This window comes from Neolamprologus brichardi, chromosome 11 (genome assembly GCF_056152115.1).
Source record: "Neolamprologus brichardi isolate AB-2024 chromosome 11, ASM5615211v1, whole genome shotgun sequence".
In the NCBI taxonomy this organism is placed as follows: Eukaryota; Metazoa; Chordata; class Actinopteri; order Cichliformes; family Cichlidae; genus Neolamprologus; species Neolamprologus brichardi.
In genome coordinates this window covers 29,667,171-29,691,432 of record NC_142114.1, presented here as the reverse complement: position 1 = coordinate 29,691,432, position 24,262 = coordinate 29,667,171, and the positions used below count along the sequence as shown (strand labels likewise).

At 41.3% G+C, this 24,262-nt stretch overlaps 2 protein-coding genes across 4 annotated transcripts in view; both read left to right on the top strand.

Annotated features, from left to right (window-relative positions):
• The first annotated feature begins 1,445 nt into the window (after positions 1 to 1,445).
• sh3bp5la (SH3-binding domain protein 5-like, a) lies at positions 1,446 to 11,567 on the top strand. Its single transcript, XM_006801814.3, has 6 exons — positions 1,446 to 2,145; positions 2,543 to 2,605; positions 3,235 to 3,363; positions 6,090 to 6,254; positions 9,311 to 9,484; positions 9,686 to 11,567. Exons 1-6 carry the CDS (start codon positions 1,924 to 1,926, stop codon positions 10,229 to 10,231), a joined length of 1,299 nt encoding a protein of 432 aa, XP_006801877.1. The 5' UTR covers positions 1,446 to 1,923; the 3' UTR covers positions 10,232 to 11,567.
• Positions 11,568 to 11,840: 273 nt separating this feature from the next.
• The window catches only part of gabbr1a (gamma-aminobutyric acid (GABA) B receptor, 1a), a 164,446-nt gene continuing 152,024 nt past the window's right edge, over positions 11,841 to 24,262 (top strand). The window contains exons 1-5 of one of the 3 annotated variants that reach the window (XM_087848517.1): positions 11,841 to 12,432; positions 12,768 to 12,820; positions 14,784 to 14,870; positions 15,129 to 15,193; positions 22,710 to 22,848. In XM_087848517.1, coding sequence (XP_087704643.1) covers positions 14,792 to 14,870; positions 15,129 to 15,193; positions 22,710 to 22,848 — 283 coding nt within the window. In that variant the 5' untranslated portion in view covers positions 11,841 to 12,432; positions 12,768 to 12,820; positions 14,784 to 14,791. Of the gene's footprint in view, positions 12,433 to 12,767; positions 12,821 to 14,606; positions 14,663 to 14,783; positions 14,871 to 15,128; positions 15,194 to 22,709; positions 22,849 to 24,262 lie in introns of those variants that run through there. The other 2 variants (XM_087848516.1, XM_087848518.1) reach the window with 2 other exon arrangements.

Below are 24,262 nucleotides of genomic sequence, written 5' to 3'. Positions count from 1 at the left end.
CTTTTTAGTTATGTTATGTTTTCACTCGCACTTCATGTTGCATGTGTTTAATAAACAAAAAGGAGAGAGGTTTTCTTTAGGTGTGGAATTGGGTCTGTGAACTCACCACACACACACTGGGATAACTGACTGAGTACGCGATATCTTCAACGTATTATTGAGTCATTCTGTAAAAAAAAAAAAAAGGCGGCACAAGCTGATAGATGACCTCTTTTTGGCTCCTGAGACACGAGGGGTGCTTCCCAAAGTCTGGACCTGCGTGTGGTAATGTGCTCAGTGCTGTGTTGCCCTCAGTCGTCCTGGTTACCAAGATTCCTGCAGAGGCACTAAAGTACAGTTAACTGGATAATTAAATTGATCTTGCACTGCAGTATCAGTGATATAGGTCCAAAATATAAATAACTTATAGTCAGAGTGTATCTGTAGATTTCAGCCAATGTGGCACGGTGACTTTACTGGGTGGGCCTGGACCCCTGGGGGCTGAGCTTAACACCGACACTGGAAAAAAGAAACTCCCGTCCCATTTCCTAAATTGCACGTCCTGGATTTCTCTCCTCCCATTTCAGTCTTTCCCACCAGAGATGCGAAGAAGACACACTGAAGCCTCAGCAGAAAGGTGACTGTCAAGAAGCTTTTTTAAGAAAGAGAAACTGCGAGAAAAGCTTGAAATGTCAAATTACACAAAAACCGGAAAATCAGTGGCAACAGGTCTGATGGAGCGATGAAACCAAACTTTAAAACTGGCTGTCAATATGTAAAGAAGAGATCAGGAGAACGCTACAGCAGTGAAACTCTCTTTGAAACCCCTCGTGGCTTGTGGCTGCATTTCAGCCAGTGGTGTTGGGGACCTTTTCAAACTGGATTGAGAAAAGTTGGCCTGAGAGTTAAAAAATAAAAACAAAACATAAAGGTGGTCATACCAAATTCTGACTTTAAAGCTCAATAGAACTGTACAAAATCGGGTTTATTTGTATACACTGTATTTCTATTTATGGTCGCACATGTTCAATAAATTACTGCAATTATTTCCCATTTCATAGCAACAAAATAGAGTTGAGGACTGGCTCTTTCACACAGTACGTACCTAGAAGTTATTTTATATTCACAAGTCATTATTGTGTGCACGCAAGTCCTTGTCTTGCATGATCAACTTACTGTCTTGTACAGAAATGTTCTTAGCGCAGAGCAGTAATTATCTTTTTTATTTTTGCCTTGTTATCTTGTATTAACAAAGTCATATCTTGTACAAACAGTCATCATCTTGTGCCGACGTGTAATCTAATTTATTTGCACAAGACAATTTGCTGTAATGAGCTTATTATATATCTTGTTTTTTTGCATGACAAAAAATATCTGAATTAAACTCCAGAGCCCTTAGATCACCTGGCCGTCGCAAACCTTCATAAAATTAACAGCATTCACTGCTGTAGTGCAACTACGGTGGCCACCCTGGCTCAAATCTTTAAGTGCGTAACGCTTCTATTCGCCTGTTTACCTCATTTGTAATGATGATGTGAGGCCGAAACCGCTAGCTAGCTAGCCTAGCTAAAGTACTGAAGAGCCGGTAAAGGATGGAGGGAAAGAGGCGTGTGTCGGGGGGTACAATTTGATAGCCCCCCCTTTTACTTCTCATCTCCTGGCAGCGGTTTGTTCAGAAAAGCAGCCGTCACGCTTTCATTTAGGCGCTAGCCTGTTAGCATGCTAGGTGCAGGCAAGACTAGCTTTAGTGGGTTTCAGTGTGATTTAATATGGCAGATAGCAAATTCAACACCACTCCTGGCCGCTGGAATAATTTTTTAATTTACCTCTACTTAATAACCTTCGGTCGTTGTTCATAGCACCGGGTTTTTAGGTCAACAAACCCCGCCTGCCGTTGAAGACCCCTTAGCTAACGCTATTGCTAACCCAAAAGTGTTGCCTGGAATGGAGCCAGGCGACCTGCGAGAGAGCCCCGCCGGTTCCGGGGAATCGGACGTAGGGGAATGGAGGGAGTGTATTGAGGAGGTCAAAGCTGCGGAATGCGATGGAAAGACTCAAGAAATGGCGCTCAGAGACACCTGCGAGGAAGGAGAGAGTGACAAACAGAAAAGCCCCGGAGAGCAATTACACAGTCCCTATGAAGAGGAGTTGGATCCCAGAATCCAGGTACCTCAAAATTCAGACTTCTTGTTAAATCTATTGCTGACTGTTAAACATCCTTCAGCTCTATTATTATATTAATCAGCCGCTTTTAAATTACTGTTACCTACACCTGGGTGTGTACATCCGGGATTACTTTCGATTTAGTGTGACAGAAAGGTAGCAATGTATTCAAATGAGCACATGTTCATTATTTATTTAAAAGATAATGTCTTCATAATGCGGTAATCTGTGCAAATCCCTGTCAGATCTGAAGTGATTATCCTGTCGCCAGTGTAACACACCTCTGACGTGTGTCACCTTACACTCCCAACCTATTAATCATCGCCATCACAGTCAAATAGCACTGCTAATGCTTTCTCAATATAAATACGTGAGATACATATACTGTGTTTTTCCACAGGAGGAACTGGAGCATCTCAATGAAGCCAGTGCTGAAATCAACAAGCTAGAACTGCAGTTGGATGTAAGTGTAAATACATAATAGATAGAAAGCTATTCAGTTATTACAATCATTGTAAAATATAACTATCAAATAATCTCCTATTAAAGTCAATTATCTCTCTTTTTTTTTTTTTTTAAAATGGCTTCTCTTCTGTCCTCCTGTGTTTGTTAAATGTTTGGACTTTGGTCAGTTTCCCACTGTTTTCCAACCTCCCCACAATAGTAACTGATAGGTTAATTGGTGGTGACGCAGACTTGTAATCAGTTACAAGTCTGCGTGAAATGTATGACAGTTTAATAAGACTTGCCCTGCTTTTTTTGTCAGATTAAATAAAATTGCTTTGATGTTGACAAAACAAACTCATTATAGATGTGAAAAAACATTTATTGCCACCCTGGGAATTACTTCTCAATGTGTTTGTGTCTAAATATTTCATTAGTCTACCCCGAAGGTGCTAATGAATATGATAATTTTGTTTTTCAATATGTGTAAAGCACAGACTCTGGAAAAGCGTGAGCTCTTAAAATGGAAGATGTAGTGTTGCTTTTTGACACTCACTGAATCGGCTGCCCACTTCCTGTGTGAAATCGAATTAGTTGCTGCATTACAGGTAAATCTAATCCTTTCATTTTCATGCATTGATCGTCCAGGATGCCAGATCGGGATACCGGAAGATCCTCACAGAGTCTGCCCGAAAGCTGAACGCTCAGAGCTCTCAGCTCGGCAGCTGCATTGAAAAAGCGAGACCATATTATGAAGCTCGGCGCCTTGCCAAAGAGGTATACACAACAAGGTTTACATCTGTTTTCTGTGCCAAATGGAAGATGTGTTACAGACATGCATGTTTTTACTGCAGCATCTGGATTCAGGAGTGAGAATCAGGTGTTCTGCTCGAGGCGAGGGAAAAACAAACATCGGGTGCTGCAGCTGCAGTTTGTGAACATGCAAAAGTTCTGAGTAGGGAAGGGAAATCTCAGTGCAAATGTTTTTTTCCTTTTTTAAATTATTTTTGGAGAAACACACTGATCCCCAGTGTAAAATGCATCTAGGTCTAAACACAATTTGAATGCAAGGTGCTTGTTCTGTTCCTTCACGAGCTCTAGTTTTGGGCGATTTTGCAAACCAGTTAAATCTACAAATCTGAAGTGTAAATCTGCGTTAACTCAGAAAACCATCATTGGTGACATCAGCGAGCATATCTACTGACACACCGGTGTGTTCACTGTGTGCCTGTATGACTGTGTATAATCACACAACGCTGACTTGGATGTGATGAAGCTCGCAATGTCATCTACGTGCTGTGTAGTTACGTTACAGCTAGCTGGCTAACCACCCACATGTTGGTTGTTACTGTGGAAAATAAATGTCACTTATTAATAGGGATGGGTATCGTTTAGGTTTTATCCGATACCAGTACCAAACCGGTACTTTTGAAACGGTGCCGGTGCTTAAAGAATGGAAAACACAAAATTGGTCCAAAAACCTCTCATGTTCAGCTGTTTTTTTTTTGTAAAAAGATAACAATGTTAGCCTTTTCTGCAGCTATGGGGCATATATGGTATCACTCTTGGCTGGAAGCAGTGCTTAAACAATGGAAAAAACACAAACTTTGTCCAAAAACCTCTCATGTTTAACTGTTTTCCACTTTTTCTTTGGTCATTTTAGCCTTTTTGGCCAGGGTGAAGGGAGTATCTGCCATCAAACAAGAAGACAGCCACATGTAGCTATGATGATGTTTGCTAGTTCACCTTACATGCATTAATGTAATAACGTGGTTAGCCTACTCAGCGTAAATTACACACGAACAACATTAAGCTACTCACGCAGAGAAGAACGGCTGCTGCTGCATCATCATCCTCATCATTTCTGCTACACTGGCAGGGCTAGGGGCCAGGACTCTCCTCTTCGGGTTTTTGTGGGATGTTGCAAACTCCGGGTCCGATAACAGGCACCACACCCGCAGTAGATGTGCACGATGTGAGGTCTCGCAGCAAGCTATCAAATACGGCGCATTTCTTGGCTTTTAAAAAAACGCTATGCGTCGCCAGGTGTTTCATCAGATTTGAGGTGTTACCTCCTTTGACAGTATCACAGTATCAGCTTAAAGCACTTGTTGCAGCTGCTGAGTTTGCATCTTTTGCTGTGAAGTACAGCCAGACTTTTGACCGCTTCGCCTTGGGCATTTTTAATCTGTAGCTCTGCTCTAAAAGAACGTATGTACCTGGACCCGCCTACTATCCTCGGAAACGTAAAATGATTGGCCAGAATCTAAAGTGTATCACAGCTCAGGAAACAATAAAACACCGAAATGTGCGCTGCTTTTCGGTCTGGTTACTACCGTTTATGTCAGAACCGGTGCCATGATGGCACCGGATACCGGTACCCATCCCTACTTATTAAATATTTGCCGTGTGCCATTAAATCATCTACTGCTGGCTAACCTTAATACTGTGTGATCTGATGTTAGCAGACACAGGACAGTGGCCTCTGTGATGATTATGAAACATTGAGCTGTGGGTGTTTGTCATTGACATCTTGTTTTCTTTTCTAACTGGATGTGACAGATGGGTGGAACTGACTGTAAAACTGCATCCTCATTGGCGACTGGCCAGTGTCTAAAATTGAAATTTACATTACCTGGGCACAAGTGGACCCTGTTACACTCAGACCTGCAGAAACTTTAACATTGATAACAGTTTGAATTTGCCTGATGAAGTAATTTGAAAAATGATCACCCAAGTTATCAAATTAACTCTGGAGGTTTAAATTTCACTGATCACTTGCTCCTTATATTGCACCTTACAAGATATATAACTTGTATACAGCTGTATATATCTGTGTTTTATCTTTGATTGTGAAGTAATTTTAACGTAAAAATCTACATACTTCTAATGGAGAGATGCCAAACTGTTTTTCATTGTTCTTGTAACAGTAACAATAAAGATCTATTTTATCTCTTAGATGAACTAGCCAACCTGGTCCAGCCTGTCATTCGTCTGTGTTAGCAGGCACACTAGCGTTATCTAACATTAGCCAGAAGAGAGCGAGAAAAGTTTCAGATTTGATCCCAAAAACCCAACAACCTTGGACATGCAGGTCTTTCATTGACGTTAATGATTAGTGAATTCCATTTCTAAGATTTTTGTTTGACGCTGGGAGCAGAAGAGAGGTGCTGAGACAAAGCACCTGGGAATTACAACAAGCGTCACATTCTTTTGATTTTTGCTGAAAATTTGACCCCAGTCCTTCACATAGAAATCACATGTTCGAGATATGCAGGGAACAACATCTCATGCATTAAAAGTTACCTAACACATTCAGACTGAAAGGCAGTATTGTTTTCCTGTAATTGTATTTACCTAGAAGCGTTTTGAATGTAAAAACTATGATATGCAAACTCATTTCAGCAGAGAGATGACTGTAATTGGATTGAACAGAACAGGGGCGTGTGTCCTTGTCGTACTCCACTGCTGTAGTTTGTTAAAGGTGCGTCTGCTCTCCATAGGCACAGCAGGAGACTCAGAAGGCAGCTTTGAGCTACGAGAGAGCCGTTTCCATGCACACAGCTGCCAGGGAGATGGTCTATGTGGCCGAGCAGGGCCTGCTGGCTGATGGCAAGAACACCCTGGATCCCACCTGGCAGGAGATGCTCAACCACGCTACCGCCAAGGTAACAGAAGAGCAGGAGCAGTTTTAAGATGCGTGGCTAAACAGAATGCTTTCATTTCTATTTGTCACCTCAACAAGGTTGCTATAGTTTTACCAAACATTGCAGAGTTCAGTAATGGGTCGTTTCTGAGTTTATCTGGGTAGAGTCAGAATTTTCTCTGATTATTCTTGTTAGGTTTTTGCTCTCCGGTGTTTGTTGCGTGCACACACGTACACCATTATTTTTCTCCGTGAGCTCGCTGCTCTGCTGTCTGCATTGTTTGTGGAAAAATAAGTGTGCAGATAAGTGGTAGTGATTCTTGGCAGCCTTGGATATACTCACAAGCTCACTGTTGCTGGGTTACAATTGCCAGACTCAACAGAAAACATACAGACAGCTGGTGAACTTCAGTGGCCTCTCAGCTGTAACATGCAGCATGGATGACATGATTTTCTTGCCCTTGAGTGTCACAGAATGTATAAGAACTCTGTAAATGCTTGACTTGTTTCTTCCTTTCAGTTACAGCACAGTTTAGATCTAAGTGTGATCTGGCTTCTAGATATTATATTGATAGCTGGACTAGTTTGACATTGCTACAGTAGTTTCAGTCAAAAGAGCAAAATGAGTGCTCTGAAAATCTCGCCAACTTTAGGGAAAACTGTGAATGCCTTTAGCTGTTTAAAAACGCATTATGTTATCACTGTGTCTTGGTAGCCAATAGAAAGCTAGTATAATGGCTGTTACCCTGGCTGCTGTAGTCCTGCAAACATAACTTTACTCAAATTATCTATATCACAATAAAAAGATGGATGAAGTCACGGCAGCATCAGCCACCGGTTTTGATTTTCACTCAGCAAAACCAAAGTACAAACTCCTTGGATTGGCTGTACTGCACAGAACAACATATAGTTCCTTAAGAAGACGCAGTAACGGCGCTACACAGTGAAAAGGGTCAGTTTAGTGATTCTAGTTAGCTGAAATGAGGCCTGGCAGACACAAATCAGCTACACCCTTGCATACACCCTTTGATCCTGTAAAACTGTGCATGTTAACATGGGAGCTTATAGGCACCGACTCACTTTTAGAGTCGAGCTTAAGTGACCCCTGGAGGAACCGCCATTTAGGGCACTTTCATTCACTTACATCTTCATCCTCACAGGTTGTTTGCACCAAATGCTTTGGCTTATGTCGGAGAACTACACTAGTAGATAGGGCTGCCACAAACAATTATTTTGATGGTCAACTAGTCACCGATTATTTTTGCGATTAGTCGACTAATCAGATCATCATCCATTGGAGTAAAACGTACAGCTTATTGCACCAGCAGGTGCACCACAAGGTATGTGCTAACTAAAAATAAAGACAAGATGAGAGTTTATTAAATTTTTATTGAAATTTGCAGATTGTTTCCGTGAAGTTTAATAAACTCCTTGCTATCTAAAATATAACAGGACACCGGAGTAAATTCTCGAGCATCTCCCACTTCTGATAATCAGCTGTCTGCTTGATGTTTATTCAGCTGTGTAAAAACTATAACTTTAATCTCAGCCAAACCGATTTACTCAGGAACAAATAAAATACTAAAAAAAGCCAAACAATAACATTTTAAGTTATCTAAGTCACTTATATATCATGTTTAACCTGAGTAGCGAAAGACGGCGGTGGGTTTGAAAACTATTTACCGGGAGTCCGGTGTTCTCACGGCTCTAGTTAGCCTAGCCCCCGGCTAGCTATCGAGCTAGTGGCTAACAGACGTCTCCGAAAACGTCGGAGCGCTTTTGAAAATATGTGGTGTCTTGATAAACTGAGCAGATATTTGAGGTTTACACAGCTACATTCTCGCCTGAAAATATGTTAAACGTTTATTTTGTGACCCAGAAAGAATAATAAGAGTAATTTTAAAACTAACTAGCTGCCGCCATTGTTGAAAACTGAGCTGGGCCGCGCTATGAATTCTGGGACAGAGCTACTTCTTCTTCTTCGGGGTTTAACGGCAGCTGGCATCCTTGTACATGCAGTGCTGCCATCTTCTGCTTCAGTCCGTTATTACACTCGTAAATCCTGCTACTTATTCCTGTGTCTTTTGTGATCTTACAAAGCTTCAAACGACGCGTCGACTATTAAATTAGTCGTCGACGATTTTGATAGTCGACGTAATCGTGACTAGTCGACTAATCGTGGCAGCCCTACTAGTAGACAGACCTGAAAAACAAATAATTGAAATCTGATTATATAGCTGAATATTTAAAAACATTGAACCTCAAATTTTGGATATAAAAAAAACTGCATTTATGGGATCACGAGTAAAATAAGATAAAAATTTCATCTACAATCATCTTTGCTGTGGCAGAATTTTATTTTTTATTTTATTTTTTTTAATGTCTGTGGCAATAAACACCTACCATAATGTGTCAGAGTCAGAATAGCTGCTTAGTGGAGGCCCATTGCTGCTGATGTTCAAACAGAGGTGAATGGTTGATGTTACTCTAATTAGGGATTCTAAGTGGACAGTTATCAGCCGAGTACCTGTAGGTAACCGATGTCAAGGCCCAAAGTTTGTCTTGTTCTTAATTTTTCTTCTCCATTTCTCAAGTCTACCAAGTCGTTCAGGCCTTGAAGTTGGTCTTGATGGTTGGTAGCTTGTGTCTAAATGAATATCCTAAAAATCCATAACTTCCTGATGCTTTAGTGTAATATGTATTTGACTACTTTGAGTTTGTGTGAGGGCCTTTTAAACAAATAATCAAGTGTTATTTCATTTGGCAGCACAGACACAGAAAGTACAAAGTCTTCAATTGTGTTTTATTGTGTTATTAAAATGTTTCCAGAAATTTAGAAAAGACAACAATACACAGTGTGCCTGAAACTCTGTGGACAGACATTTACAAACTAAACAAGAAGCCTTTTCAGTTCTTTACTTTTTTAAGAAAATAAGAACTAATGAATGAACAGTGAGCTAAATGTTTGGGAATGAAGATCAAGGCAAAGTCTATGATAAAACCAGTCATATTTGCATTAAGAGAAATGCCGTTTCCTGTTACTGTGTTAATGCCGTGCGTCTCCTGTGTCTCTCGCAGGTGAACGAAGCCGAAGAAGAGCGTCTGCGCAGTGAGAGGGAGCACATGCGTGTCACGCACGCCTGTCAGGAGGCCGAGGCGCGTGTGCAGATGCTGCAGAAGTCCCTCAAGAGAGTCATCATCAAGTCCAAACCTTACTTTGAGCTCAAGGCCCAGTTCAACCACATACTGGAGGTAACACAAACACAAAGAGCCCAGTGAGACCTTCTGTTTAGTGTTTCCCACACTTAGAAAGCTTTAGCTGCTGATTTGGCAAAAGTTCTATAATATATTCAGTATTTTATGGATTTACTGGAGGTTACTGGGAGGTTATTTTCCTACTGGCATGAAATCAATGTTGAAATTGATGATGAAAGTTGCTTTGTGTGACTCCAGGAGCACAAGGCCAAAGTGCTGCAGCTGGAGCAGCAAGTAGCCAAAGTGAAGACCCGCTATTCCATCGCCCTGCGGAACTTGGAGCAAATCAGCGAGCAGATCCACGCTCAGAGAGGGCGGGACCCAGGCGAGGGGGGAGGACGCCCTTCTATCTGCGCCGGGCGGAGCCCCCCCGTTGGAGCAGAATCTGACATCAAGGTTCAGGCTGAAGGCGGAGCCTGTGGCGGCGCCATTGGAAGGGATGGAGTGGACGCATCCATCGACCTGCTGGAGAGATACAAAGAGAAGGAGCATGAGAAGGAGAGGGAGCGAGCCGGCTCGGATTCCCTTTCAGTCTTCAGCCTGCAGACCATTGCTTCCGACCTCGAGAAATACGACTCCATCGAGCACCTCGGCGATCTCAGCGATGTGGGGAGCATCACCGGGGATGAAGGCGAGAAAGAAAAAACCAGAGTGACCAATAAGAGAGACAAGCTGGTGGAAACGAGCGCCAAAGAGCGACAGCAACAGTTCTACAAGCAGCACCACCGAAGCTTCAGTTTGTGAGGCTGTCATAGAAACAGCTGCTGTAAACAATAAACAGAAATAAAAACAGGAATCCACATTAGGATAAACTTCCCTCATTAAAAAGGTACCAAACAAAAGTATGAGACAGGGAATTAAGAGAAAAAGAAGGAAAGCTGCAGCGATGGGTGTAAATAAGCACGTGCACATTATTCTAAAGCTGAACACAGTAAACAGTGTAGCCTAGTTAGAACACTACAGGATCTACAGAGCTTACATCCCTGCAGGACAAGTATTCAGTATATTTACTCCTCTGAAGGATTCTGGGTAGAATTTGTTCCTTGAGCATGAAGGAGCAGCTAAGAAAGATGAAAAGCCTTGTTTGAACAGACATATTTAAAAAGGCATCATTTTTTGCTTTCCCAGGCTAATCGTTGATCTAACTCGGTGAGACTGGTAAAAACATTCTCCCTCGTCCTCCTCTGTTGTTTCCTCTCCAGTCGAGTCGAGTCTCATCAGCGATCGCTTCAAGGTAGAAGGTCGCAGGGCCCCCGAGATCCTCATCGAGTAGGGAAGAATGTAAAAAACGTTTCTTTGTCAATGCAGAGTGAAAGCATGTTTGAATCCTTGTTCCGTGTGTTTATTTCCTGTAACATGCTGCAAGTTGTGCTTTTGTTTTTTGGACGTTTTAGCACGAGAGAATGCGTTTTTTGAAAATCCCTGAAATGAGTCTTAAGGCAGCATGCACTCCATCGTTTCGGTTTTTGAGCGCCGCTTGCTGAAACAAACACTGACACAATCAGCCTTATTTGTTTTATTTAACGTGGTGTTGTAACACTGGAGTGTCATGATCCAGATGATTTGGATATTGTTTACATTTGTGTATATTTTTTGCCCTTGTTGTAATTTGAGGTGTGCCTTGACACAAACAAATTTAGCTTGAGTAGTCGTTTGTTGTAATCTCAGTTTGGAACCATTTAAATATGAAGTGAGTGCCCGCTTTATGATTTTAAAATATTTTTAACAGCCTGACTGATTTTTGACAAGAATTGAAAGAGTTCTGATGATGATTTTTTTGGTTCTTTTATGATTGTACTTTTGTCAAAGAAGCAAAACAATGAAGTCAGAAAAGAAAGACTTGTAAATTTGTGTAATTATTACAAAGCTGGAAAATACTGACATGTACAGATGTTGAATCTTTGCTGTACAGATGTTCTGAATAGCGCAGACATATTTAAAGTCTCATTATTGTCAGTTTATCTGAAAAACCTCACTTTTCACCGCTGTCTTAACAGTTACTTTTCACCCTCCGAATCGCATTTGTGAGTTAGTCGGATTGGATTGTCACACCTGTAATCAATAAAAGCAGATCCTGCTGCCCGGCCTTCTGTTCTTTCATGCCGAATTCAGTGGGATGGGAATTTGTGAATTTCTTCCCTGCCTTGCTTCAATTATTCAGCAGACATATAAATATGAAGCAGGATCGCGAGAAGATGGAAGAACGGGGAGAGGCTGATTTAATAGATGACCAGTGTTGTGGGGATGACTGATTGCTGCCTCGTTGACTTAAGCTCCAAAGAGCTTTAGAGGAAGGCTTAACAATGTAGACCGCGTTAATACCACAGCGCCATATCTGCACCTCCTCTTGTCTTCCTGCCGTCGATATAATTATCCACGTGGACTGAATCTGCAAGCTTATAAATCCAAAGCCGCTTCTTAAGATTGTGCTATGTTTTTGCTGTTGTGGGGCTTTAGACGTCGGCATGTTTCATCTTGGAGAGGAGGGAAAGAAAAAAGATCCGATAAATGCGTGAGGGGGGCTGTTACGCACGGCGCGTCTCCATCATGACGTCGTGAATTAGCTCAAGATCGTAGAGGTGGAGAGAGAAAAAAAAGGAGGGGAGTGTGGTGAATCGCTGTTTCGTCGTTTATGGTGGGGTTGCGTTTGTATATAGTGGATGTATGGGACTTTTTTTCTCTGTGGATTTTTTGTCATCTCTTCTCTTGGCCATGCGTAACTGCAGCACACGGAAACAATCCGAATGAGAGCCGTCTCGTTTTTGTAAGATTCTGTTTAGGCACGGAGCAGCTTGCACATTTACTGTATAGCCATATTAACAGAGCCATAAAAATTGTTGCAAAGATGCATATTTCTACCAAATAATCTGACACCGGGCTTTTCCCCTGGCGGGTCCCACCCGGAGGACTTACTCTTATCTTCACTGAGCGCATCGAAACTAATAGTAAGTACACACATGCTACAGCTTTGCTTCAGGGCGCTACATGCTATTAGTGCTGTAGGTCGCGATGTTAGAGCACATTTATTCAGGAGACGCTCCATTTCCCGTGCACGGAATCGAGACAGCTGTCACATTTGAATGCAAGAGGCGTTCGTTTTTCCGATGGGCCTGATTTGTTTTGATCCAGCCTGTTTGCATTTACATTTTAAAGCCTTTTAGAGACACAATGCGAGCTCTGCTCCTGTTTATGCAACACGCAGCCGCTTTAGGCTGATGACATTATATTTGGACATCCTTTCATAGGAGGGCTTGTTAATATGGTCGGCCTTCCTCTACAGGCCATCACGGATTCCCTAGTCAACACCCGACGAGCAACTACCGGCAGCTTACGGTTGGTGGCACCCTTACTGTGACCCTCACGTCTCTGTAGTTCATGCTCAGCCATGCACAGAATGCAGCATCTGAGTGTGTGTGCATGTGGAACCGCCTGAAAATAGCCCACTGTGGGCTATTCTCAACATCACTGTGGTGCTGAAATGGGCCGGATCAGTCCATATCCAGCGCAGCTTCCGGCAGCAGACTCGCACAAGGAAGTGTAGGCAGTGTGTATGCAGCAGTGACATTGGAAGTGGATGGGATTGAGGTGTGTGAGATGTTTCATGTAGTAGTTGTGTTTTGGAGGCGCTGTCCGTGGTGCTGAAGCCTTAATTGCTTTTCCAGCTCGAGGCCAGTCGACAGGCCCCTTCTCTCCCCCTCTGTCTGCTCAGTGCCAGGACAGCCTCAGCTGATGGAGTCGGCTGGCTGTGTGCCGTTAGGCTGCTCACTCACACAGTTTGCTTTTATCCGGCTGGGTGTGTGATCGCTGATATTAATGACTCCTGCTGAGCTGTCCTTCTTTCTCTCCCTGCTTCCCACACGGGACCGGAGCGCGCGCGCACACAAACACACACCTATAATATGCACGCTCTAGTGGCGGTGTCTACCTCCTGCATGCTTCTTGTCAGTGAACTCTAAAAATACACTGGTTAATGCTAATGAAGTTTCCAGCAGAGTTTGTCTGCCTTCCACAGGCAAGCCTCCCCGCCATCTGTCTCCCTCACTGTGGTGCTTTACTTTGTTATCCCCCTCCACCCATCCCATCCCATTCCCACACACACACACACACACACACACACACACACACACACACACACACACACTTGATCTATCTCTGTACTGTCATGTTAAGCCTGAGAGTGTTTGGATGAGTTTTGTTTGTTCATGTGAGGCAACCGCATAAAGCGGAATTTATGATTCAAAACTGCAAATGAACAGCTATATATAGGGTGTTTATCATCGATATCGTATGTGTGTGTGTGTGTGTGTGTGTGTGTGTGTGTGTGTTCCCCTGCCTGCCAATACTCTTTGCTTTGGGACTCCTGGGTGTTTTCACTGTTTTCTGGTAAGAAAAACATACTTTTTTGTCTGTTGTCATGAAGTCTGTGTCAGTTAACCTGACATTTCGTGATGTGCATTATGACCAGTAAATTCACACTTTGTGTAAAGAGATTTCACACATTGAGCTCTGGTTACAGGTGTAGAATTGCAGCATATGGGAACATCAAGTTGTATGAGCCCCTTTTGGGGTCCTAAGGGAGCTGCCAAGTTTGATGAATTGCCTCAAGTGAAAAAATAAAATCAGGGCATGTGTGCAGACCTCTGTTGCCCACTCTTTATCTCTGTTTGAGGGCTGCAGGAACCGCTGCTGACATTATGGACCCAAATCTGTGATCAAACTGTCGACGGTCGCGGTGCTTTCAGCGGAGTAGTGAATTGCTCAGCTGAATCATTGTTCCTTAAAAGCCTGTCAACACACCAAATCGCAGCACTCATCTTGCAAAAAGAAAGCTTTTGCAGCCACACTAGCTATAGCCATACGAGCTATTCTGGATATTTTTTCTACTATGGAAGAGAAGAAAAGTCTGAGTTTGCTTTGGTGTGAAATGGGGATCCACTTTGCAAAAAAATATCAGCGTCAGCCATCAAAGCCTGAGCTGAAATCTTGTCTACAGGGCTTTTGAAATGAACCTGAGCCGTCTGCACGGTGAATACAAACAGAAGCAGAGAGAGAGAAAAGTGGACTCATCGTGCAGCTTATCTGCCAGGTTGAAAAGGGAGCTTTTTTTTGCCAAAAGGTTGATGCAGTGAAGCGAAAATGACTGCATCTGAGAACAGAGTGTGCGGCATTAATACTGTAAGGATATTTCCTCAGTAACCCATTTCTGTTTTGTCTCTTCCGTCTTCTTCCAAAACTCTTGATTTCCCTGCCACACTTTCCCGTTTTAAAACCTCTCTCTCTCCTCCTTCTCTTTCAGATCCAGAAATGGCACGGCTATTGTTTCTGATTCTTCTCTGTGCTCTTCCGTCTCTCGTTGTGCCCATACATAATTCATCAGCTGGAGGTAATTTGTGTGCAGGAATCGGTGTGTGTGTGTCTGTTTACAATATTCAGTAATGGACAGAAGTAACTCCACAGAGATTGCTAAGTGACCCGAATGAAACGCTGCAATTTGTGCAGCGAGGAAGGCGTCAGTTAAACTGATAATATATCATGTTGCTGTAATATATCTGCATTATCTGGAGACATAGAGCTTTCTTTCTATGCGCTTATCGTCCTTCATTCTGCCTCCTCCTCCTCCTTTTTTTCCCCTTTCCCCCAGGCTGTGCCATCATCCGGCCTCCCAGGGATGGTGGGATCCGCTACAGAGGCCTAACACAAGAACAGGTACAGAGAATCTGGTTACTGCACTATTGAAGCTCAGCAGTCAAATCAATCACATGAGACTGCTGCCAGTTTGAAGATTTCAAAACAAGCGACACAGAAGTAGATTTGTGTCTGCTAAAAAATAAATAAATGTAAAAACATCTCATATAATTATTTACCCATATGCACCTGAAAATATAAAAACAGGCATTTAATAAATTTAAAAATGTGGTGCAATTAACTTTTCTTATAGAGGCTTTTTTTTTTTTTTTGCAATAACTTGTATTAATTTGGTTATAAAATTGGGGTTTGAGGGTGTTGGGGAAAGGAAACATTAATAATTAAATAAATTGATAAATATAAAATACTCCATAAATGTGTAAATATCATGTTAGGCCACCAAAAGTAATATTTAAAAAAAGAAAAGACATAACTACTTTATAAAATGTGAAAAATGTGTATTTTGCATTTAATTTTCATTATTTTATAACAATAATAAAATAATGTAACAATTTTTTATTGCTTTTTGAAAATAAACAGAAAAAAAAAAATAAATTTACAAACAGAGAAACAAGAAAGTGAATTAAATTAGAAAAATCATTTTACATTCTGTAAATTATTTATTATTATTAAATTATTTATTTATTAATGTTGATTGTTGTGCTGTAAATCATGCACCGTCTACAGGTTTTACCTTTGGTGCATTTCATTCAAAACGTTCTTTTAAAATTGTTTCGAATGCTTATTTTTTTGGGTGTTTTCAATCCTCCGCATCTTCTTTGAAGATGACAAAATTCACCTGTGATTAAAACTTTATGAAGAGAGAGATTTTAGCTAACGGCTGAATGATTTTACACAACACGCTGACTAACTAGAGAACACGTGTGAGACCTGGCAGGCTGCAGCTGTTGTTTGAAGACACCATGAAAGCCTGTGTTTGCTGGAGGAAAAGGACGTTTCTAGCTCATAACCAGCAGAGAACATCTCAAACCTGTCATCTGGCACTCCAGCTTTAAATGCTCAGTCACACATGCTGTACCAAACGTACGAACAATGAGCTGCGCTCTGAGGACGGGACAGTTTTGCCAAGGCCACTTGCGAGCTTTTGTAACTGATAATGGCAGCAAACTGAGGTGTGACAGTGCAACAGCAATCAATAAGGGACAAATGTCTGTGTTGTCAGTAAGAAGTGTCCAAGTCGGTCCCGTTAATCAGTGAGCCAGAAAAAAAACAACAAACTAAAACGTAGCAGGTTCTCATTTCCTTTAGCACGAGTGACATGAAGGAATTTACAAATGAAAACTTCCAGTGTGAGTTTGACCATAGACTGTATATAAAAGATTAACTCTGCACTTTGAAACCTCAGCATTAGCATTTTGGGTTGGAGTGCTAAGTTATCGCTAATGCTAGTAAGCCTGGTTAGCTGTATTCATAAACTGTATGAGTGCAATGCAAAGACATGCATACCTGCTTGTGACATGACATTTTGAAACCTCAGCATTAGCATTTTGGGCACTGTCATATTTTTTTAATGAATTAAGTTTTTGAGGCAGAAATGGAAAATATTTGGATAACAGGTTGGAGTGCTAAGTTAATGCTAATGCTAATGCTAGTAAGCTTGGTTAGCTGTATTCATAAACTGTATGAGTGCAATGCAAAGACATGCATACCTGCTAATTTAATGGTAAGTGACAAACTAATACAATTCCAGAGTTTCACTCCGCAGCACTGAGGCACAAACTTCTTGAATGAGCTGTAGGTCCAGCAGACACCCGTCAGTGGGAGCAGCCACTGCACACCGGTCCTAAAGGGGGAAACTATCCACAGAGGGTGACACTGGTTTTATCAGTAGGCTGTAAACATGTTTACTTTTGCAGTAAAGTTGGACATAATGTGGGCGTCTATGTGGAGTTTTGCACATGGCTATTAGTGGAATTGCAGATTTTGGCACCGGCTTCATTTTTCAACCCAAGAAGTTTCTGCTTAAGATATAAAAATTGCATCCAAAACTTCCACAGCTCCCATATGCTCAACAGTCCCACAGAGCATGTTTCACAACCTTGAACATGACATTGTAATAGTTTCTTATGAAATTTAATGTGAAAATTTAAAAAGCAAAAGATCCTTAATGATCTAGTTTAGCTCTGACATACGGCCCAACATGCTACCATGAAACTGGCTTCACACAAACATTCAATTTAACAGTTCCAAAAACTCTGCGATTGGGCTCTCAGAGATCTTTTTTGCTGTAGCTGCACGCCTCGTTCCAGTTCAGCGACTTTCTGAAGCCTCTGTTTACTCGAGCTGTGTACAGGGTGCCGCAGCGCTGTGCAAACTACAGCTACAACCTGGCAGGCCAAAGTTTTATCAAGCGCTTAAAGTGATGTGCCAGCTGGATTAAAGCGTGCATGGGGATGGATTTGTCCCACAGGCCTTGATTTTGATGATGTTTGCTGGAGTACTGTTATCTTAAAGTGCCCAATGATATGAGTGTGTGGACAGGGCCAGTGTTGGAAAGTTAATTAGTACGTTTACTCAAGTACTTTACTAAAGTAGTGGTAATGCACTTAAGTATTTCCATGTTATACCACCACTTACTCATACTATATCACATTTTGGATGCAGATACATAACTTTGTAAAAATCCAATAATACTTGATTCTGTATATCAGGAAGATTTAAGTGTTAAACACATCAATGCATCAATAATTGTGATCCGGTAATTTATTATTCTTGACGTTAGATACTTGAAATAGTTTTTAATGCTCAAACTTTTTGACCCTTTACTAAACGCTGCTACATAAAGTGAAGTTTAAACAGTACAACAACACTTTTTGTGTATATCTGACTCAGAGCACAGGGCGGCACACAAGCCTGAAAATTGTTTTAAACATCTCGGAAACAGTGATGACTGTTTGCGCTTTGATGATGGAAACTTGGCAGTTTGATTGAAAGCATGCGTCACTTCAGTTTCTGAAGAGCAGTCCCTCGGTGGCTTTTAAACAGTCACTACAGTCACTGACGTGGGCAGTGGATGGGAACATGGCAGTGTGTTAAAACAGGATTTAAGGGCAAAGCGCACACACACGGATACACCAACCAGCTCTGATAACAGAGAGGGATCAGAACAGGAAGTGGATGTTGAGCGATTCAATCAAACTCTTTACTTTTGGACTCTGGACGGTGCCGAGGCGACCAAGTTGACACCAAATGAGAAACAATGAGTCGGCTCAGTTGCAGCAGAAGTAGCTGAGCATGTGCTTATACAGAGATTATATGAAAGGAGTGTTTGGCAGTACTGTGACACTGAGAGCGGCTCAGGAAAAAGTCTATTTCATACTCAAAAGTAAGTCACTTTTTACTTAATTCCTTCAGAAACATAAAAGACAATATAGAGCACTGGGAGTTCAAAGTGTTGTGAATATTTTAAAGGTTGAATGGAGTTTGTAGTGCAGTGTCAGTCAGAGGAGCTGAGCAGGTTAGAGTGAGCTGGGAGGAGTGTAAAAAATGGAGGGATTTTTAAAGCTGGATTTCTCAGCATGAGCCACGTTTATAGTGTCATTAATAGCAGAAATAATAATGATGCTTCAGAGAAAAATGCAGCAATGACCTGCTGCCATTAAGACAAATCCACTTTATTAACTCAAGTAAGATTGCCTTGTTGCTTGATATAAAGAATGATCCTGTTGTGATTGGTTATATATAATTTAAAAACACTGGTGGCTACCCCTGCAGGAGGTTGCTACCCCTCACCCTCCCCTCAACCTCCAGCCAGTAGAAATTGTTAGGTGGCACAAATCCTCTGGAAGTACAAGTTTGAGAACACATAATTCCCAGGTCTCAGTCGATCTTAGTGGGGTGCACATGAGCCTTAGTGACTTTATTCAGCATATCAATTCAAAAAGCACATGGCTAAGCAAGAACCAGGAATAACACGTGTTAAATTCTAATAAACATAAACCACTGAGAGCGCAGGCATCTCCTACGACTGGTATTATTGCTTTATGACCATTGTGGTTTTTGATTGTTTATAAGTCAAATAGCCTTTTGATGCTGTTTTTGCTGGATGATCATAAAATAAAAGTGTATCAGCTGTGTTTTGTTTTGACCTTTTCCTCAGCACAAAAGAGTACTGACATCTTTCGAGTTAAAGGTTTTCAGAAAACTTGTCCTGTGACCTTGACCTTGAGGTCAAGTAGATGCACCTGTGGTATCAATAAGAAAATTCTAGGTTACCTGATTCTCAAATCAACGTGTTCACAAAGTTCTCCGACTATTCTGACTTCCAGCTCTGATTTATTCGCAGTTCCATTCAGTCGATAGTCAGCCGAAGCTGTCATTTACATCAAATTAGCGGTCGGCCTCACTGACCACTCAAAGCACTTAACAGCATAACCAGACTACAGAATCTCAAGCAAAATCTTAAAATGCCCCAGACTTCATTTTCCCAAACAGATAAACATCACTTCACAAACACGTTGAGTCTGACATTAGTTGGACAAACTATGGATTTTTATGGCTGAAGATCAGTTGAATAGAAATCGAGAGTTTAGTGGTTCCACATGAAAACTGTTGTTTTTTTATAGCTTTAACCCTTTAAGACCTACCATAGAATCAAGTCCGCCAGAGCTTATATTATATTTTTACATGCTGTAGTGACATTTTTGGGAGCATTTCAAGTTGCTATACATCAATACAACCATTACAGCCCAAATCTTAATAATATGTCTGCATTAAGTGCATAGTAATTACATAAATTGCAAAAAAGTGCAATAAACTACAAAAAAATTGAAAATCGTTTTTGTTTTTTAACATATATTTCTAGTTAGAGAAATTTAAGAGGCTTATCCCTCAAAACTGTAAATACAAAAAAGTTGCACAAAATAGTTTCCCACCACAGGAAATTTATTTTAAGTGTCTTCATAGTTTTATTTTTGAAATACACCAATTTTTATATACTGAGGGAAAAACAAAAATAAATATTATAATGCAAATTTGCAAAAAAGCAGCATATGCATCAAAATAAACTATTTCCAGCAGTGCAATATGAGTCCTAAGCATCCCAGAAACGACACAGAAAGTCAGAAAGTCAAACATAACTTTTAAAAACACCAATAAAGGCTCATGAGGCCCTGATGGTAAAAAAAAAACTACATTTCCGCGAAATGACGTCACTTCCGGTTTCGGGCAGGTAATGGCGGACATGCGATAGTTCGCGCTGACGTCTATTCCAAGGTAGGAAGTGTTATGAACAGCTGATCGAATCGGCAAAGCGTGTTTCTGGAATATTATGTTTTTGTTGCTTCAAGCGCTTTTTATGCAGTTTTTGCAAAGCTATATGTGGAAGGAAACTGTGACCGAGGACAAGCTGATGGCATAAGATGTAAGTACAACTCCTCCGGTTTCATATGCAAAAAAAATTATTGCGCTAGCTTACGTGGTTGCAGAGCTACCGGGATTTGAAAATAGTTACGCAAAACAGAGCGTGCTGCTCTGACCGGCTTTAAAGGGTTAAAGGGAACTCTGTTCATTTAGAAAAAGAAAGCTCCATCAATATTATCTGGTTATTACAACTTTAAGCTAATGGTACAGTTTTAGAGAACTTACTGTATCACAGTGTTTCTCAAGCTGTGGAGCCACCGCAGGTCAGCTGGTGACGAAAAAACAGAATGAAAATAAGCTTGTGTTTGAGTGTTTGCCTGTGCTATCATCCCGAGCTTTATTTCTCTAAAAATTCAACATTTTATTTTTAATGTTTTTGAAAAAAATAGAGTGTGGTATTATTAAAGTTTCTTTTTCTCTTCTTTAAGTGAGGGTATGCCAGAACAAGTTGGAGATCCACTGACTTATCAAGTCATTCAGAATTTAGTGGCTCTGTGGAAAATCTTGAAGTTTTGCTTAAAAAATATATGTTTCATAGGTCAGCCTTTGCTGCATCAATTTTATGAGTTTGTATATTAAACATTCATATTTTAGAAAAAGAAACAAGTCAAACTGCTTCAGACTTCCTATCGGGCCCTGGTATTGCTTCAGCTTGGTTGCTGAGTTGTCTGCTCCTGCCAAGGTGAGGATGAAAGCACTGAGGTTGGCTCCGAGGGACGCCACCACAGAGGACGCCACCACAGAGGGACGCCACCACAGAGGACGCCACCACAGAGGGACGCCACCACAGAGGACGCCACCACAGAGGGATGCCACCACAGAGGACGCCACTTCTTGCTAGATGTCTTCCTGCAGTTCCTGCTTTTAGCTAGTACTTAGTCCTAGCTAGCTAACATCCCAGCTATCTGCGTGTTTGTCACGAGCCTCTGTTGATGCCCGATTCCTTCGGACAGTGATTTATTTATTTATTTATTTATTTGATTAACTGGGTCATGAGATCTGCTGTAGAATTTGTGCAATACCTTATGTAAACACCATAAGGCGAGTGCCATTTCGTTCCATTATATTCAAAAGGAAGCAGACATTTCTACAGCTGATGTTCCCAAAATAGGGAAGCTAGCAAGAAAACAGTCTGGATAAATAAACAGTTTTACAGGCCAGAGGAAAAATATGTCAATTTGATTTTTGGTGTAAACTGTCCCTCTTAAAGGTTGGGGGCAAAAAAAAATCCCAAAAATATTTTATTCTACTTGAGGATTATAGAAATACAGCCACACTATTACATCACATAGAAAAGATTTACTTTAGACACACATGTCTTCCTGATTCAGATAAATATATTTATCATCTTTGCAAATACTGGGCAAACGTTTGATATTAGAAGCTTTTTGGATTAAGGTGGCCACATTTCAAATCGGTACTAACTGATATCTAACCAATGGCACATCTGTGAAGTTTTCAAATGTGACAGTCGTTACAATAGTTAATCCTTTAATGTCAAGAGTGTCATATTTGATCCATGAGATCTTCATCATTGTGTGATTTTTCTTTTTTAAAAACCCAACTCCCTTATATATTTGTTTAACATAAACAAACGGAGAAATTAATGTAGCATAACATGATCCAATTAAATCTCATTTAATCAAATTGATATTTAATTGAATCTTTTATTTCATTTGTCAGAGGCTCCATTAAACATTCTGCTTTGCAAAATTTGAATTTTCTTGCAGTTATTCCATCGTTCAGGCTTTACTGGGATAAAATGATTGCACATGCACTGTAAACTGTAAACTGCAAGCAGTGAAGCTTTTCTTCCTCAGCAGATCAACATGAAAACGGTTCCTTAGTGTCAAACTGCTGTAAATAAAACTGTATGCAGCTATGACCAAAGCCATTTAAAATGAAACATAAACCTTTTTCCCCTCGCCTATGTTTCCGTCCCTACAGGCAGAGACGATGTAATTCAGAGAGTGACAGCACATCAGCTCAGACAGTATCACACTAAAATGTTTTCCCTCGTCGAGCTTTACTGTCGTGGCCATATGGCGCCGTGACACAGAACGAAGAGGCTTCTTAAGTGAAGGAGAAAAACTTGCATGAGAGACCATCAATCACACTTTCCTTCCCCTGATCTCTGCCCCTGTTCTCGTCACAGATCCGCAGTGTGCAGATCCTGCCTGTGGATTATGAGATCGAGTACATCTGCAGAGGCAACCGAGTGATCGTGGGACCGAAGGTCAGGAAGTGCTTACCCAACGGCACGTGGACAGACATGATGCAGGCCAGCAGATGTTGTAAGTCCTCTTTGGTCTCATTCCCTTTTCATCCCGTTCCTCGTCCTTCTTTCATCTTTCCTTTTCCCCCTGCAGACACATCTTGTGCACAATAATCAGCTCTTTCTTAAGTGTCGCGTCTGCTTAATCAGCATCAAATTAAAACCACACTTACGCTGAACTGAAATCCCAGTTGTTTTGACAGTGCTTCACCACCCTCCCTGTTTACTCTTTACACAAAGGAAAGTGTCACATACTGTGCAGCGTTCACTGTCACCGTCGGTTTCCAAAGTAAAGTGAACTGATGCAGTCTGACTTAATGAAACGAAACCACACCTTTTAATTTGTGTGGCTGCCAGCATTTGTTAGCATCATTTGAAAACTCCACTTCCCCCTCAGGGTGAAGGTAGCTCAGCACTGACATGCCATCGCTGTTTAAGTTAAACCAGAGCCTGTCCAGGAGAACCATTCCACTTCCTGTTAAAACCACGGGGCTGCATTTCATCAGGGGCGCTCATGAGATGAGTAGAAGTGTATGGAGCTAAATGGGTAAAATAGTTATTTAATTTTATTTAAGCTTTGACAACTGATCTAAAAAATACGTCTAAATGGAAAAAAGAAAAACACTCGTGTCCTTTAGTGTTTCTTACACTGAAGCTGATTTAGCCCCAAAACACCAACAATCTGCTAATGTGCACGATGAATGGTACATCGAGGATTTACCACAGCACTTCCTCCTTTTTAAAGCAATTTTTTAAAGTGATAAGGAGACATTAGAAAGATGGTTACATTTCAACAGAAGCCTCGACGCGTGTAGAAGAAGCAGCCAGTTGTGGGGGTTGAAAATGATGCTGTCTGCTGCTCGCTTCATGCCTGAAATTAAAATGGCAGCTCCTGTAAAGTGGCTTAGGTGCTGCGATGTCTCTAATGCTCTCAGGAATATATTTCAGCAACATCAGAACCAGTAACACAGAATCTAAAAATGCAACCGTATCTCTTGATCCTTTCTATCAAAAACAAAATGTTTGTGCCACAAAATGCATTAATGCTCCAAAAGGCCCCATTTATTCTCAACTTGTCTAAAAATCATGTTTTTTGAGCATTTAGGGGCCGTTTGGTCAAATTAAAACTTCACCCAAATGAGCCTAACTCCATCCACTGCACAGTGAGAGGGTGTGGAGGCGCTCAGTGATTTGCAGACCGCGTAAAATCCAGAGCAGCACCAGAAAGCAATTCATTTCCACCTGCCACAGAGTTATGAATTCAAATGGAGGAATTTTCCCTCCAGAATCTGCTTTAATGTGGCGGAGGATCACGGAGGTCGGAAGCCATATTCATTTAAGCCGTTAGTTCACGGACATAGTGACGTGATGTCACCTCAGTGTTAGGTTGCTGCCAGTCTGAGCCAGAAGGGATCATATTTGTCAGCTGACAC